This window comes from Colobus angolensis, unplaced genomic scaffold (genome assembly GCF_000951035.1).
Source record: "Colobus angolensis palliatus isolate OR3802 unplaced genomic scaffold, Cang.pa_1.0 Scaffold37, whole genome shotgun sequence".
NCBI classification, from domain to species: domain Eukaryota; kingdom Metazoa; phylum Chordata; class Mammalia; order Primates; family Cercopithecidae; genus Colobus; species Colobus angolensis.
In genome coordinates this window covers 4,156,333-4,170,448 of record NW_012117043.1, presented here as the reverse complement: position 1 = coordinate 4,170,448, position 14,116 = coordinate 4,156,333, and the positions used below count along the sequence as shown (strand labels likewise).

Below are 14,116 nucleotides of genomic sequence, written 5' to 3'. Positions count from 1 at the left end.
TAGCCAGGATGGTCTCGATCACCTGACCTCGTGATCCGCCCGTCTCGGCCTCCCAAAGTGCTGGGATTACAGGCTTGAGCCACCGCGCCCGGCCTCCAATGAGTTTATTCTTAACTGATCAAATGTGAGAACTGCTGGTTGAAATTAGTATGCTCAAAGCAAATCTCTTACTCCTTTAATTATGTGGTGTCTGTAGGCACAAACAGATAGATTGTGAATGATTTGCTTAGAGTGTGCCTTGGTGCTAATGGAGAGTTGTCTTTAAGTAGTTAAAGAATTAGGCCTTGAAAAAATTATGATTTTATTTGGTTGTATGTCTTAATTAGGCCTTGAAAAAATTATGATTTTATTTGGACGTATGTCTTAAGCTAGCATTTTCTGCCCTTCTTAATGTATATAGTATTGAATTAAATATATTAATAGGACCATGGCCTCTTTGCTCCTCTTAACAATATTTTCATAGTTTGATCACTAATATATTCTGTTAAGATGCTCATGCAACACCACTAAGTTTCCTGATTCCTTGATGTATCAGGGTTTCCCCATTCTGTCTTTAGGAGCATGTGAACAAAGCAAATTAGCCCAGATAAGGTTTGAGTATATAACAGTAGCATGATGCCAAAACTAGTCTGTTTAAGAGCAGTCTATATTGACTGGGCGAGGTGGCTCATGCCTGCAGTCCCAGCACTTTGGGAGGCTGAGGTGGGCAGATCACCTGAGGTCAGGAGTTTGAGACCAGCCTGACCAACATGGAGAAACCCTGTCTCTCTAAAAATACAAAATTACAAAATTAGCCAGGCACGGTGGCGCATGCCTGTAATCCCAACTACTTGGGAGGCTGAGGCGGAATGGCTTGAACCCAGGAGGTGGAGGTTGTTGTGAACCGAGATCGCACCATTGCACTCCAGCCTGGGCAACAAGAGCAAAACTACGAGCAGTCTGTGTTGTAATACCATAGTCCCAGAACTAGAAGTTCATCAAATAGAGTGCTCTGTGCGCCCACACTAAGAGCTTGATGTGTGTTAAATCACCTTAACCTTTCAGGTAGCACCTAGGCATGCTTCTTTGCTCCCTCTCAAGTAAGGATGGATACTTTTTTCCCTTTCCATTTTCCATATTTACAATCAAATGGAGTATATTTTCAAAACCAAGACAGGAAAAACAAAGTTTAAACCATTAAAAACTGATGAGCATTCAACGTAGATTTCTGAGTCTCATTGCTAATGTGTTTTTTTGCTTGTTTGTTTGTTTGTTTGTTTGGGAGACAGAGTCTTGCTCTGTCGCCCAGGCTGGAGTGTGGTGGCGCAATCTCGGCTCACTGCAACCTCTGCTTCCCTTGTTACCCAGGCTGGTCTCGAACTGAACTCCAGGCCTCAAGCCATTCTCCTACCTCAACCTCCAAAGCACTGGGATTATAGGTGTGAACCACCATGCCCAGTCTTGTATTTGCTTGTCTTTGTTTGTTTTGCTTAAACATTGTAAGTAAATTCAGGCTATCATATTTTACCTGTAAATACTTCAGCTTGCATCTTTAGAAAATAAGGACATTTTCTTTCTTTTTTTTTTTTTTTTTTTGAGATGGAGTTTCACTCTTGTCATCCAGGCTGGAGTGCAATGGCACAATCTTGGCTTACTGCAGCCTTTGCCTTCTGGGTTCAAGCGATTCTCCTGCCTCAGTCTCCCAAGTAGCTGGGATTACAGGTGCCCACCACCATGCCTGGCTAATTTTTTTTGTTTATTTTTGTATTTTTAGTAGAGATGGGGTTTCACCATGTTGGCCAGGCTGGTCTTGAACTCTGGGCCTCAGGTAATCCACCTGCCTCAGCCTCCCAAAGTGCTGGGATTACAGGAATGAGTCACCACATCTCGCCAGGACATTTTCTTATTATTTATAGCGCCCTGATATTTAAGAACAATATCAGAAAACCAGTCCATATTAATATTTTCTCATTGTCCCTAAATGTTGTTTGGTTTAAATCAGAATCCAGCAGAATCCAGGAATGATCATGTTACTTTCAGTTATGTCTCTGAAGTTTCTTCTTTTTTTTTTTTTTTTTGAGACAGAGTGTCGCTGTGTTGCCCAGGCTGGAGTGCAGTGGTGCGATCTTGGCTCACTGCAAGCTCTGCCTCCCAGGTTCACGCGATTCTCCTGCCTCCGCCTCGCGAGTAGCTGGGACTACAGGCGCCCGCCACCATGCCCGGCTAATTTTTTGTATTTTTAGTAGAGACAGGGTTTCACTGTGTTAGCCAGGATGGTCTCGATCTCCTGACCTCATGATCCGCCTGTCTAGGCCTTCCAAAGTGCTGGGATTACGTGCTTGAGCCACCGCACCCAACCTGAAGTTTTTTTAAAAAAAAAAAAAATTTTTTTTTTTTTTTTTTGGCCTGGCATGGTGACTCATGCTTGTAATCCCAGCACTTTGGGAGGCCGAGGCGGGAGGATCCCTTAAGCCCAGGAGTTGGAGACCAACCTGGGAAACAAAGAGATACCTTGTCTCTACAAAAAAAAAAAAATTAGCTGGGCATGGTGGCGTATGAGTGGTCCCATCTGTTTGGAAGGCTAATCTATGATCAGTAGTTAAAAGAAATTCACACCCAGAGCTTCAGCCAACCTATGGACAGCTGAATTAAGCAGCCCAGGAGTTTGAAGCTACAGTGACATGGTCAGGCCACTGAATTCCACCCTGGGCCACAGAGCAAGACCCTGTATCAGAAAAAAAAGAATTGGAAATCCTAAAGTGTAATTTTCTTTTCTCCTCACCTCCCCAACAAAAACAAATTAAAAAAAAAAAAAGCATTTCATAGTGTCCGAGTCAGTTAAGCAGCCAGAGACCACAAATCTATTATCAGTAGTTAAAAGAAATTCACACCCAGAGTTTCAGCCAACCTATGGACAGCTGAATTAAGCAGATAATAAAATGCAAATACAAAAAAGCTAACCTTGAGCTGGCTTAAAGTACTGATACGTTGTATATGTTAATAGTTAATATCAGTGAGCTCTGGATTGCTTGATCCCAGGAGTTTAAGGATACAGTGAGCTATGATCACACCACTGCACTCCAGCTTAGGTGACAGAGTGAGACCCTATCTCTTAAAAAAAATGAAACAAAGGCAGTATCTATTGAGCTGTTAGATGTCAGGCATTGTTCTTTGCATTCACATTAAATCTTCACACCTCTGAGATATATGTCATCTCAGATGTTTCATATGCGGAAACATAAACACAGCCTCTGTTCTCTAGATCAGTAGTCCACAACCTTTTTGGCATCAGGGACCGGTTTTGTGGAAGACAATTTTTCCACTGGTTGGGGGTGGGAGTGGGGTGGGATGGTCTCAGATGAAATTGTTTCACCTCAGATCACCAGGCGTTAGTTAGATTCCCGTAAGGAGTGAGCAACCTAGATCCCTCGCTTGCACAGTTCACAATAGGGTTCGTGTGCCTATGAGAATCTAATGCTGCAGCTGAAATGGCAGGAGGTAGAGCTCAGGCAGTGATGCCTGCTCATTGGCTGCTCACCTCCTGCTGTGTGGCCCAGTTGCTAACAGGCAACGGACGGATACTGGTCCGCAGCCTGTGGTTCGGGACCCCTGCTCTAGATTATGGGGAAGCCGAAGTACTATTTTCTCATTATAAAAACAGAATCCTACCTTTTACTTCCCACCTCCCCCTGTTAATGGAAGTTGGAATGGAGAAGGAAGGAGATGCCCGGGAAAGGAAGCATTTTAAAATCATTTGTAACATGTAACTCCAGGGTACTTCAGAGTTTTAAAGAATAAATAGGGAATAAATTTGTTTGATTACCTTTTTAGATCCAGGTTTAGGTGCCACTTGCAGGCCACAATCTAATCTGGAAACCAAATGAGTTACAAAGTTTGGGTGCTTTTCTATACTTTGTGTCTTGTGCCATTCCATTGGAAAAGGGCGGAGGAAACACATACTTTCGTATGCTACAGGATAGCTCTGAGATGCAAAAGTATCTCTAATTGCTTAGGGAAGAAGGGTATTACTGGAAAGATGGGGTGGGTGACTTTTCGTTGTACAACCTTTTGTGAGATTTTAGTGCTTAACTGTATGCACATGATAACTATTCAAAAAAAACAAGCCCCTTTTTTTCGACCCTAGTTTACTGACTCCATATTCTTGTAACAGCAAAATTAAAATTCTTTTAAGTTAAAAAAAACTTTATCATAGGAATTTCCAAGCATGTCTTAAGATAGAATATCCCCAGCTTCAACACTAATGGCATTTTGCAGATTGAGAGGATAATAAAATGTAGCTGTAGTATGGATACATGTATCCAAATATACTACATTTTGCAGATTGAGAGGATAATAAAATGTAGCTGTAGTTTGGATACTACATGTATCCAGATATACTACATGTATTTCAGATATATCCTCTGAAAATACCTGCAAGTTTATAGAGAATGTTGTGTATGTCCTTTGACTTTATCCGTGCTTAGTTCCATAGTCTATAATTCAGTTTCTGATTGGGCAAAGTGGTTCATACCTGACACTGGGAGGTCGAGGTGGGAGGATTGCTTGAGCCCAGGAGTTCGAGACCAGCCTGGGTAACATAGGAGAACCTGTCTCTAAAAAAAAAATTAGCCAGGCATAGTGGCGCCTGTAGTCTCAGGTACTGAGGAGGTTGGGGTAGGAAGATCACTTGATCCTGGAGGGTTGAGGCTTTAGTGGTACCACTGCACTCCAGCCTGGGCAACAAGGCGAGACCCTGTCTCAATAAATAAAGAATAAAAATACAGTTTCTGTGGTATAGTTTATATACCATCACACCTTTATAACTGAGAATACTTTATGGTTAGTATGTGCTGTTTTGAAAATAAAACCTGTTTTAAAATGTGTTGCATTTTAAAAGTTTTAATCTATATTGATATTACTAGACATAGTTACATAGTTTGGCAACCCTGTTATATGTTCCTATTGTAAGGGTATACCTAAACCAGACTGGCAGTTAATGAGAGTGACTTGTCCTGTTATTGTGTGCTTTGGCATATTTATCTTTTGAATATATAACAGGAAAATATGGGAAGAATTGCTGAGTGTTCTAAACATTCTCATTTGCAAGGAACATCAGTAAGGAAAACAATCTTACCTACCTTATTTGAAGAGGTAGAAGCAAATTTAACCTTCTGTTAGCCAATAGGAATAGGTCTGTACTAAAAATACACAAATTAGCTGGGCGTGGTGGTGCACACCTGTAGTCCCAGCTACTTGGGAGGCTGAGGCAGGAGAATCGCTTGAACTGGGGAGGTAGAGGTTGCAGCGAGCTGAGATTGCGCCACTGCATTCCAGACTGGTGACAGAACGAGACTCAGTTTCAAAAAAAAAAAAAAAACTTGGAACTTTAGAATTATGTTCATGTTTGCTGGTGTTTTAACTCAAACAGGGACATAAATCCTAGGGAAGTAACCCATATCACTGTTTTTCTAATAACTGCATTTGTAGTAGAATAACACTACATTCACTAGTAGAGGTTGAGGGAGAGAGGAAAAGAAGGAATTACAGGTTACAGGATACTTTTCTGTTCTTGTCTAGACTGAGGCTGAGGCGGGTGGACCACGAGGTCGGGAGATCGAGACCATCCTGGCCAACATAGTGAAACCCCATTTCTACTAAAATACAAAAAATTAGCTGGGCGCATTGGCGCACTCCTGTAGTCTCAGCTACTCGGGAGGCTGAGGCAGGAGAATCACTTGAACCCGGGAGGCGGAGATTGCAGTGAGCTGAGATCGAGCCACTGTACTCCAGCCTGGCGACAAAGCAAGACTCCATCTCAAAAAAAAAAAAAGTTTGTCACTTGCCTCCTGTTTAATTTTGCATTTTTTAAATAAAGGATTTATGTCTATTCCACATGGAGTATTTTGAGTAGCACCAATACATTCCTGAAGGAGATCAAAAATATATATGCATAGCTCTCTTGGTAGCATGTGTTTGAGAAAGTAATATAAGGATTACGTAGATTAGGGTTGCAGGCAATTGTGTCCCTTTAAAGCCAGATCTTTTATTTACTTATTTTTTAAAGTTTTTGCAGAGGTGGGGTCTCACTGTGTTGCCCAGGCTAGTCTCAAACTCCGGGGCTCAAGTGATCCTCTCGTCTCAGCCTCCTGAAGTGCTGAGATTATAGGTGTGAACCAAGGTGCCAGGCCAAATCTTTGTTTTTTTTCTACAAGTAAAACACCCTGAGGCTGAAGGTAATTGCTGACTGATGCAACGTGTTTTTCTTACTGCTTTTTTTCTGGGGATCTAACAAGGAATTGGAAACACAAGTTTTTGACTTTCCTTTTTCCTCCTCTTTATTTTCTGATAGTGTTTTCTTAAAGTCATCTTCTACCTGCCTCTGAAGTTGAGGAGTAGGAAGGAATCTGTTAGAATCATTTGGGGTTCAGTTAGTAGTGTCTGTGGTTTACTTTCTTTCATGGTTTTGAATTTAATTTCACTATTTGAGTAACACTATTTTTACCCCGACTTCCTCAAACACTGTGGGACTTAAACTGTGACAGGTGAAACTCAGTACCTTAGGTGAAGGCTTGGTAGAGACTTAGAAACATAGAATTCTTACAGGGTAGCTTAGGATTCTTACAGGATAACTTAATTGCTTTTAGGTATATAGCTTTATGAACTTTATGAGCCCACTGGAATGTTTTCTTCAATTATTGGAAAGGCTGATTATCAATTAAACTTAACGAGTCTAATGACCCTCTACTCAGAAAAGTAGATGTGAGATCCTGTCTCAAAAGAAAAGTTAAAGTCAGGAAGAAGTTAAAATTAATGGTTTATAAGCCTTTACTATAAGTAAATATAAGTTACATACTTTAAAGCTAGTGTATTTGCCTTGCATTACAGCATATACTTGAGCTTGTAAAGCAGGTTAATCTTCTACTTTATTACGATGTTTGTATTAATGGTTAGACAGTTGTTTGACTCCTTGCCCCTGTATTCAGTAACGGAGTTACTGTAACTACACTTTATAACTGAGTTATAACATTTATAACTCAATACCAGCAGTAATTGAGATAGAAGAGTGAAGAGAAAGCAAAATGTAGCCTTGTAGTCCTATATCTTATTCAGAGCCTGGCCTGGTTATGTTTAAGCACTATTAGCAGAAGAGTTTGACAAAAGAATTTAAATAAAATACAGTTAACTTGGCTGGTTTAGTCCATAAAATAGTGACAGTGGTGGTGTCTGTGGAGGGAAACTGTATTGCTAGAGGACAAGGGTGACAGAAAGACTTGATTTTTTTTTCCCATGCTTTTTCTTTTCTGGTGCGTGTGTGCATTTTGTACCATGTGAATTTATTATATTATCCTTGGAGGAAAGGGGGATAAAACTAGTCTGGCCAAGGTTAATAAAATAAAGCCTCCATTGTAGCTTCTTTTAGTAGGACTTAATCTGTTACACCATAGTTAGTCACCCAGCGTATTAATAACCCACTCTGGTAGAGATTTCCTCCTAGTAACTAGTGACTTTTGTTGTTACATGCTTAATTGTTTTGCAAAGACCTACCATCTTTAGAGCCTCTATGTTTGTTTAGCAGATACTTTAGTATTTTCTGAGTACACAAAGCAAATCTAATTCCATTATTTTCCTTGTTAAAATCCTTAAGTAGCTCCCTTTGCCTGTAGAATAAACTCAGGATTCTTACTGAGGTATGTTTAGCTTGTCAGTCTGGCCCTTGCTCATCTCTCTAACCTTAATTTTGTACTCCCTCAAGCCGATAGTGTTAGAAAAGTACTTGTAGTTCCCTTAGCCAACCACACTTTTACATCTCTGTGCTTTACCACACGCTCTTGCTATTGAGAATTATCTCACCTGCCTCCTTTGAACACATTGCTTTAGCTATGTAGCCTTTGACAAGATCCCTCTTACATATCTTTGTTTTGGCACTTTTTGCACAGAATTAGAACTTGTTTGCTCTTGCTATTCAAGTTCCTTTATTTAGATCAAGAACTCTGTGACATTTTAAATCATTTTATACTTGTAACTTAATTTTTCAGATTCTTGAAGCGTGAACAAATAACAGCTACATGTTAAGCAGGGTAAGAGAGGACTGGTCCAGTAGTTCCAAGGTTTTAAAATAAATCAAGAAACTCAATTACCTCAAATCGCTTGAACCATGAATGCTACCTTGCAGATATTGCTCTGGCCTTTAACTTCATCTGTATTTGTTCTACCTCTTATTTGAAACAGTTGAATGCCATGTTTGTTGGAAGAAGAGAAGGTCCAATACTTGGCTATTAATAGTCTCACTTTAATTAACATAATGTAGATGTTATTGTGACCTTGAAGCATTGATGTTAAGTGAGGATTTGTGTTGATGAGCATATGTGAATGTCAAGTCTTTGGAATCCACTTGGTAACACGGTTTATTATTATATTTTCTAGCTCCAGAACCTGGGTATCAACCCAGCAAACATTGGCTTCAGTACCCTGACTATGGAGTCTGACAAATTCATCTGCATTAGAGAAAAAGTAGGAGAGCAGGCCCAGGTGGTAATCATTGATATGAATGACCCAAGTAATCCAATTCGAAGACCAATTTCAGCAGACAGTGCCATCATGAATCCAGCTAGCAAAGTAATTGCACTGAAAGGTATAAAAAATTGTCGGTTTTTCTTAAAACTCTTCCTGTTTGTTTTTTTGTTTGTTTGTTTTTTGGTTTTTTTGAGACGGAGTTTTACTCTTGTCGCCCAGGCTGGAGTGCAGTGGCGCGATCTTGGCTCACTGCAACCTCCGCCTCCCAGGTTCACGTGATTCTCTTGCCTCAGCCTCCCAAGTAGCTGAAATTACAGATGCCTGCCACTACCCCTGGCTAGTTTTTTTGTATTTTTAGTAGAGATGAGGTTTCACTATTTTGGCCAGGCGGGTCTCAAACTCCTGACCTCATGATCTGCCTGCCTCGGCCTCCCAGAGTGCTGAGATTACAGGCGTGAGCCACCGCGCCTAGCCAACTCTTCCTATGTATTTATGCAAGTCCAATAACTAGAGTTTACCTTTTTTAAGTATATTGATTAAATTTGGTTAAAGAAAATTGATCTGCTGATACCGAACTTGATTTAAACCACTTTAATGACTTTTACTTGGAATGTATCTGTGGAATATCTTAACATAGATCTACTTAGAATAATTTTAAGTTTTAGAATAAATGCATTTATATTTTGTATCTGGTATAAGACTGTGCTAAACATACCTCTCTACAGAGGAAACAAATTAGTGATTCATATTCTGGAATAGAACATACTTTACTTATATTAGCACCTCAACATTGCAGAATTTTGTATGATAATAAACTTGCCTTTGATTCTGTGCTTTTTTTATACTTCAGGCTTGTGTTTCACTTAGATTATTGGGTTCTAGAAAGGGCTTGAATTTACAGTAATTGTTTAAAGTGTGTTTTTATTTAGGTGAATATTAAAGCTCTTGAGTGAAGGGTATTTGAGTCTATTCAGACTAACTTTTTAATTGTCCCAACAAGGGAACTGTGCAGTTTAGAATAAACAGAGTTCAAAGACTCTTAGACTGTCAGGGAGCCTGTATTCCTTTGAACTTTAGAATGAGACTAATTGACCCATTAAAACAGATGTTTTTAAGAGGGCTCGGTGAAAAACTGACTCTTAAAAAGGCATTCGATTGCCTATTTTTTGCTTTGTTTTTCATTTTGATAGAAGGAAGAAAAGTTCAAGTTCCCAGTAATTTCTTGATAAATTTGTGACTGAGTTGTTAGAGATGCTGAACTTTGACTTTGCTTACATGATTTAAACTTTGTATGTAGTAATAATACTAGTTGGAGAGTAAATAGGGTTGAGTAGGACTAGTATATTCAAACACATAAGTCACTATCACGTATCTAAGATAGAAGCTCATCTCATCTCGAGGAAAAATCATCCAGCTTTCACATAGGACCAGATGTTTTGTGACAGTAAGTGTTTTACTTCTGTTACTTCTATTTAGGGTATTAAGCTTCCTTCAGACTCTTTAAAGAATTTAAATTCAGGTCCCTAGCAATTCCCATACCTCTCTATTAAAAGGCCATAATTTTAATTTTGCCAAAATTCTTTTCTATTTTTAATGTTATTGTTATCTTATCACATTTCTTAACGCTTTCTTATGTGTGCAGATGGTGAGTTATCCTAAATTAGATTGTGTTAGTTATTGTCCTGTTCTATGAAAAGAATACATTGAAAATATTTTCGGAGCATTGTACAATAGCATCATATATTTGTCCCTATATGTCTGCACTATGGAGTCAAGCTATCATCTCTCGTCCCCCTCCCCAAACCACTCTACTTATATATATACTCCAATCCCGAATAATCTGAAGATTGAGGAAGGCAGCAAAGGAAAGTTAGTTAGTCCAAAATCCTGCTTCCCTCTGAAGACAGTTTTGAACCTCTTGGCTTCTTTTTATAAACAGGACTGTAACTCTCACAATTTTTCAAGTCTGGTTGTGGTTTACATACTGTGTGGGATGGGAATAACATTCTTCATTTTATGAAAGAAATTTTTGCACATGTAGTAAGGAGGGTTGTAGTACAAAGCTGTATGTTTTGCCCCCCTTCTGTGTCGCCCCAGCACCTGAATCTTAAAATTTTGGTCCTTCAGGAGCCAGATTCTCTGTGTCTCAGGAATGGTGTTTTTCTTAGTCTTTAAAGACTAATCATGATAGCCTAGTGATAGTTGTGGACTTTGGCCTCTATTAATTTATACCAAATCACATTTTGAACTGTTGGATTTCAAATTATAAGTACAAGCCTTTGCATCTGACTTGGTGACTCTTAACACTCAAGGCAAATTTCATCCTTTTTTTTTTAACTAAATGCTTGCTTTCTTAGTTGGATGAAGCTCGAACTTTGTTCTTACCTCCAGTATATTAACAGCATCTGAAACTGTCCTCTTCCTTTGTCTCCCTCTCCTTTCCTCCAGCACCTCTACCTTCCCTTTGTTATCTTAAGCCAGTTAAATATAGCATGCACTTCTCTTATGTGCTAGTGGCAAGAAGACAGAATTGAAGCAGATCCTCTTTGTAAAAAGCAGTTTCCACAAGATTTATTTGGATGAGAGATGACTGCTTTTAAAAAAGTACATTTTCTTTCCCCCACGTGTCTGTTATCAGAGTTGCTTTGTCTTGTGTCCATGCAACTAAGTTTATGTGTAAAGTAAACATACTTAATTACAAGTATGAAGGTGACAGCTTTGTTTTCAATTATTGTTAAGAAAACTATTCATTAGACTTACTTTAAGTTGGGATTTAGAATTCCATGGAAGTCATACTATCTGTTTAAAGTGTGTTTATTAGAGGTAATATAGTTTTTGCTTAAAATGTAGATGTAGATTGCTTAATCTTAGCTATTACCGCTTTAATGGTTGCTGCTGTATTGATGCAACTGTTGTAGTTATTAGTCTCGTAATAGAACTATTTTTGTTTGGAAGTTACAGAGCTAGTCTAGGTAGGTATTCATTCTAAACTTTATGCTTTTAATGATTTATAATTCTTGATTTTGTTTTTAGCTGGGAAAACTCTTCAGATTTTTAACATTGAAATGAAAAGTAAAATGAAGGCTCATACTATGACTGATGATGTCACCTTTTGGAAATGGATCTCTTTGAATACGGTTGCTCTTGTTACGGATAATGCAGTTTATCACTGGAGTATGGAAGGAGAGTCTCAGCCAGTGAAAATGTTTGATCGCCATTCTAGCCTTGCAGGGTGCCAGATTATCAATTACCGTACAGATGCAAAACAAAAGTGGTTACTTCTGACTGGTATATCTGCACAGGTAACATTTTAACTAGTTTTTTATAAAGAAGAAGTTTAGAAAACTGTGGTGCCTAGAATGCAGTTTTATTTTGAGATTAGGTCTTTCTATACTCAATCCTGTTGAATTTCACTTATTTTGGAAGACTTTTTTTTTCCTCCCTCCCACCCCTTCTCTTCTCCTTCCTCCCTCCTTCCCTCCTTTCTTCCTTCCTCGCTCCCTTGCTATACTGACATATAATTTCAGAATGCTCTTATCAAGCGTTTTGAGCTCTTCTGTGGAGATTGAGTAGAAATTGAGTTTCTGTAAGAATGATTTGGGATTTATTATGGAGTATTTACTGCAAAATGAATGCTTCTATACCTTTTTGTTTAAGATGTATATGAGGCACATTTTAAACATTAATGTTAAGCTTTAACAAGATAATGTTTGGGGCTGATTTTAAGAAGTATCAAATCTACATTGAGAGATGAAGTAATAAATAATTATAAATCCTGCTAAAGATGACAAAGCATTCTAATTATTTCATTACTTGATGAATCTGAGAGTTTTTGGTTTATGGGTCTCCAAACATTATTCTCTTTGATCCTTTATAGCAAAATCGTGTGGTGGGAGCTATGCAGCTATATTCTGTAGATAGGAAAGTGTCTCAGCCCATTGAAGGACATGCAGCTAGCTTCGCACAGTTTAAGATGGAAGGAAATGCAGAAGAATCAACGTTATTTTGTTTTGCAGTACGGGGCCAAGCTGGAGGGAAGGTAAGTTTTGACTTTGGTAATTATTTTAATGAGAACTTGTATTTGGCTTTCTGCCACGAATTAGTCATCTAATTTCAAAATAGCCTTCTCCTTTCCTAAGTAATTTATTTTTAGTATTCACATTTGTGGTGACTTGATTTGTTCAAATTTTGCATCTAGTGATACTTGTCTAAAATGAATAATGTTCTTTCACAACTCGTTCTATTGGCTGTTTATATTCTTTATTTTGATTGTCAAAGTACACATTTCTATGCTGTACATCTAGAGAGTTTGATTTAGTAGGTGGTGCCCATAGTGTTTTTTTGTTTATTTTTTGCTTTTTGAGACAGGGTGTCACTGTTGCCTAGGCTGGAGTGCAGTGGCACAGTCATGGGCTCACTGCAGCCTCGACCTTCTGGGCTCAAGTGATCCCTCTCTCTCAGCCTCCTGAGTAGCTAGGACTACAGGCATGTGCCACCATGCCTGGCTAAATTTGGTGTTTTTGTAGAGACAGGGTCTCACTATATTGCCCAGGCTGGTCTCAAACCTCTGGGTCCAAGTGATCCTCCCGCCTTGGTCGCCCAGTATAATCTGCATTTTAAATACCCTATATGGCTTGATATAGAGGTAATGTAGACTATAGTTGACTAACATTGCCATAGTTAGTGGTTTTCAGCGGTGGCTACACATTGGAATCACCTGGACAAATTGTAGTACTTTGTGTATTAGACTTAGTTGCAGGTAATAGAAACAAGGTCTGGTTGATTGGAGCAATGGTCTGTTTAGTGAAGGATATTGGATAGTTTACTACAGCTAGGAAGGCTGTAAAACCAAGACTGGGAAATGAGGAGAAATAATGGAAAATGAGCAGTGGTCAGGGTCTCAGCCAACAACTATTCCATAGAACTCTAAGGACACTTCTGGATCCATGATTGCGTTGCTGGATGCTTGGAAATTCGATTTGACTGCTATTTCCACTACCAGAGTAGAATCTCTGAAATCCTAATACCTTTGTGTTCCTAGCTCCCTGTTCGAAGTCCAGTTATAGGCAAGATCAGATGCCCACATCTTACGTCTGAGAGGTTTGGAAATAATTACTTGGTATTTGGTGCTCCTAAAACAGAAGGCTGGTTCTACCACCAACAAAACTTGTAAAGAGTATCTTCCCTCTTGTTGTCCCATCAGGAAGAGGGTTTAGATTCTAGGCAGACCAAAAAATTTGAACTTCACCTTTGTTAGGACTTGTGTCTCTTTTTCTTGGTAAGTAAGCAGTTTTTAAAAATTGAGATAGAGATTGCCTAAAATATGATCATCTGTAGCCTGTCAGGAGAGAGGAAATAGTAAGTAATGAGATACAATTCTGCTTAAAATTTCATATAGCCCCTGAATTGAGGAATAATGCTGCCAACACCTCAATGTGACAAGGGTAGAAAGCACTGATATTTAGATCTGAATTGATGGAATTTAAACAGAAAAAAACACATAGTTTTAGAAATTAGATATTATCCTTAAAACATAAGGCCAAGATATTTGTTGAAAAGTTCTACTAGAAAAAAGTTTCAATGTCATTTTGAAAAGTATCTGGAAACTTGTTTATAGGTTATT

General features: G+C 38.8%; 1 protein-coding gene across 3 annotated transcripts in view; it reads left to right on the top strand.

Moving 5' to 3' along the window:
• Positions 1 to 14,116, top strand: part of CLTC (clathrin, heavy chain (Hc)) — a 77,023-nt gene that overhangs the window by 16,012 nt on the left and 46,895 nt on the right. Inside the window, exons 2-5 of one of the 3 annotated variants that reach the window (XM_011953668.1) lie at positions 8,404 to 8,611; positions 10,136 to 10,138; positions 11,527 to 11,795; positions 12,371 to 12,532. In XM_011953668.1, the coding sequence (XP_011809058.1) occupies positions 8,404 to 8,611; positions 10,136 to 10,138; positions 11,527 to 11,795; positions 12,371 to 12,532 (642 nt within the window). Of the gene's footprint in view, positions 1 to 8,403; positions 8,624 to 10,135; positions 10,139 to 11,526; positions 11,796 to 12,370; positions 12,533 to 14,116 lie in introns of all 3 variants that reach the window. The other 2 variants (XM_011953671.1, XM_011953670.1) reach the window with 2 other exon arrangements.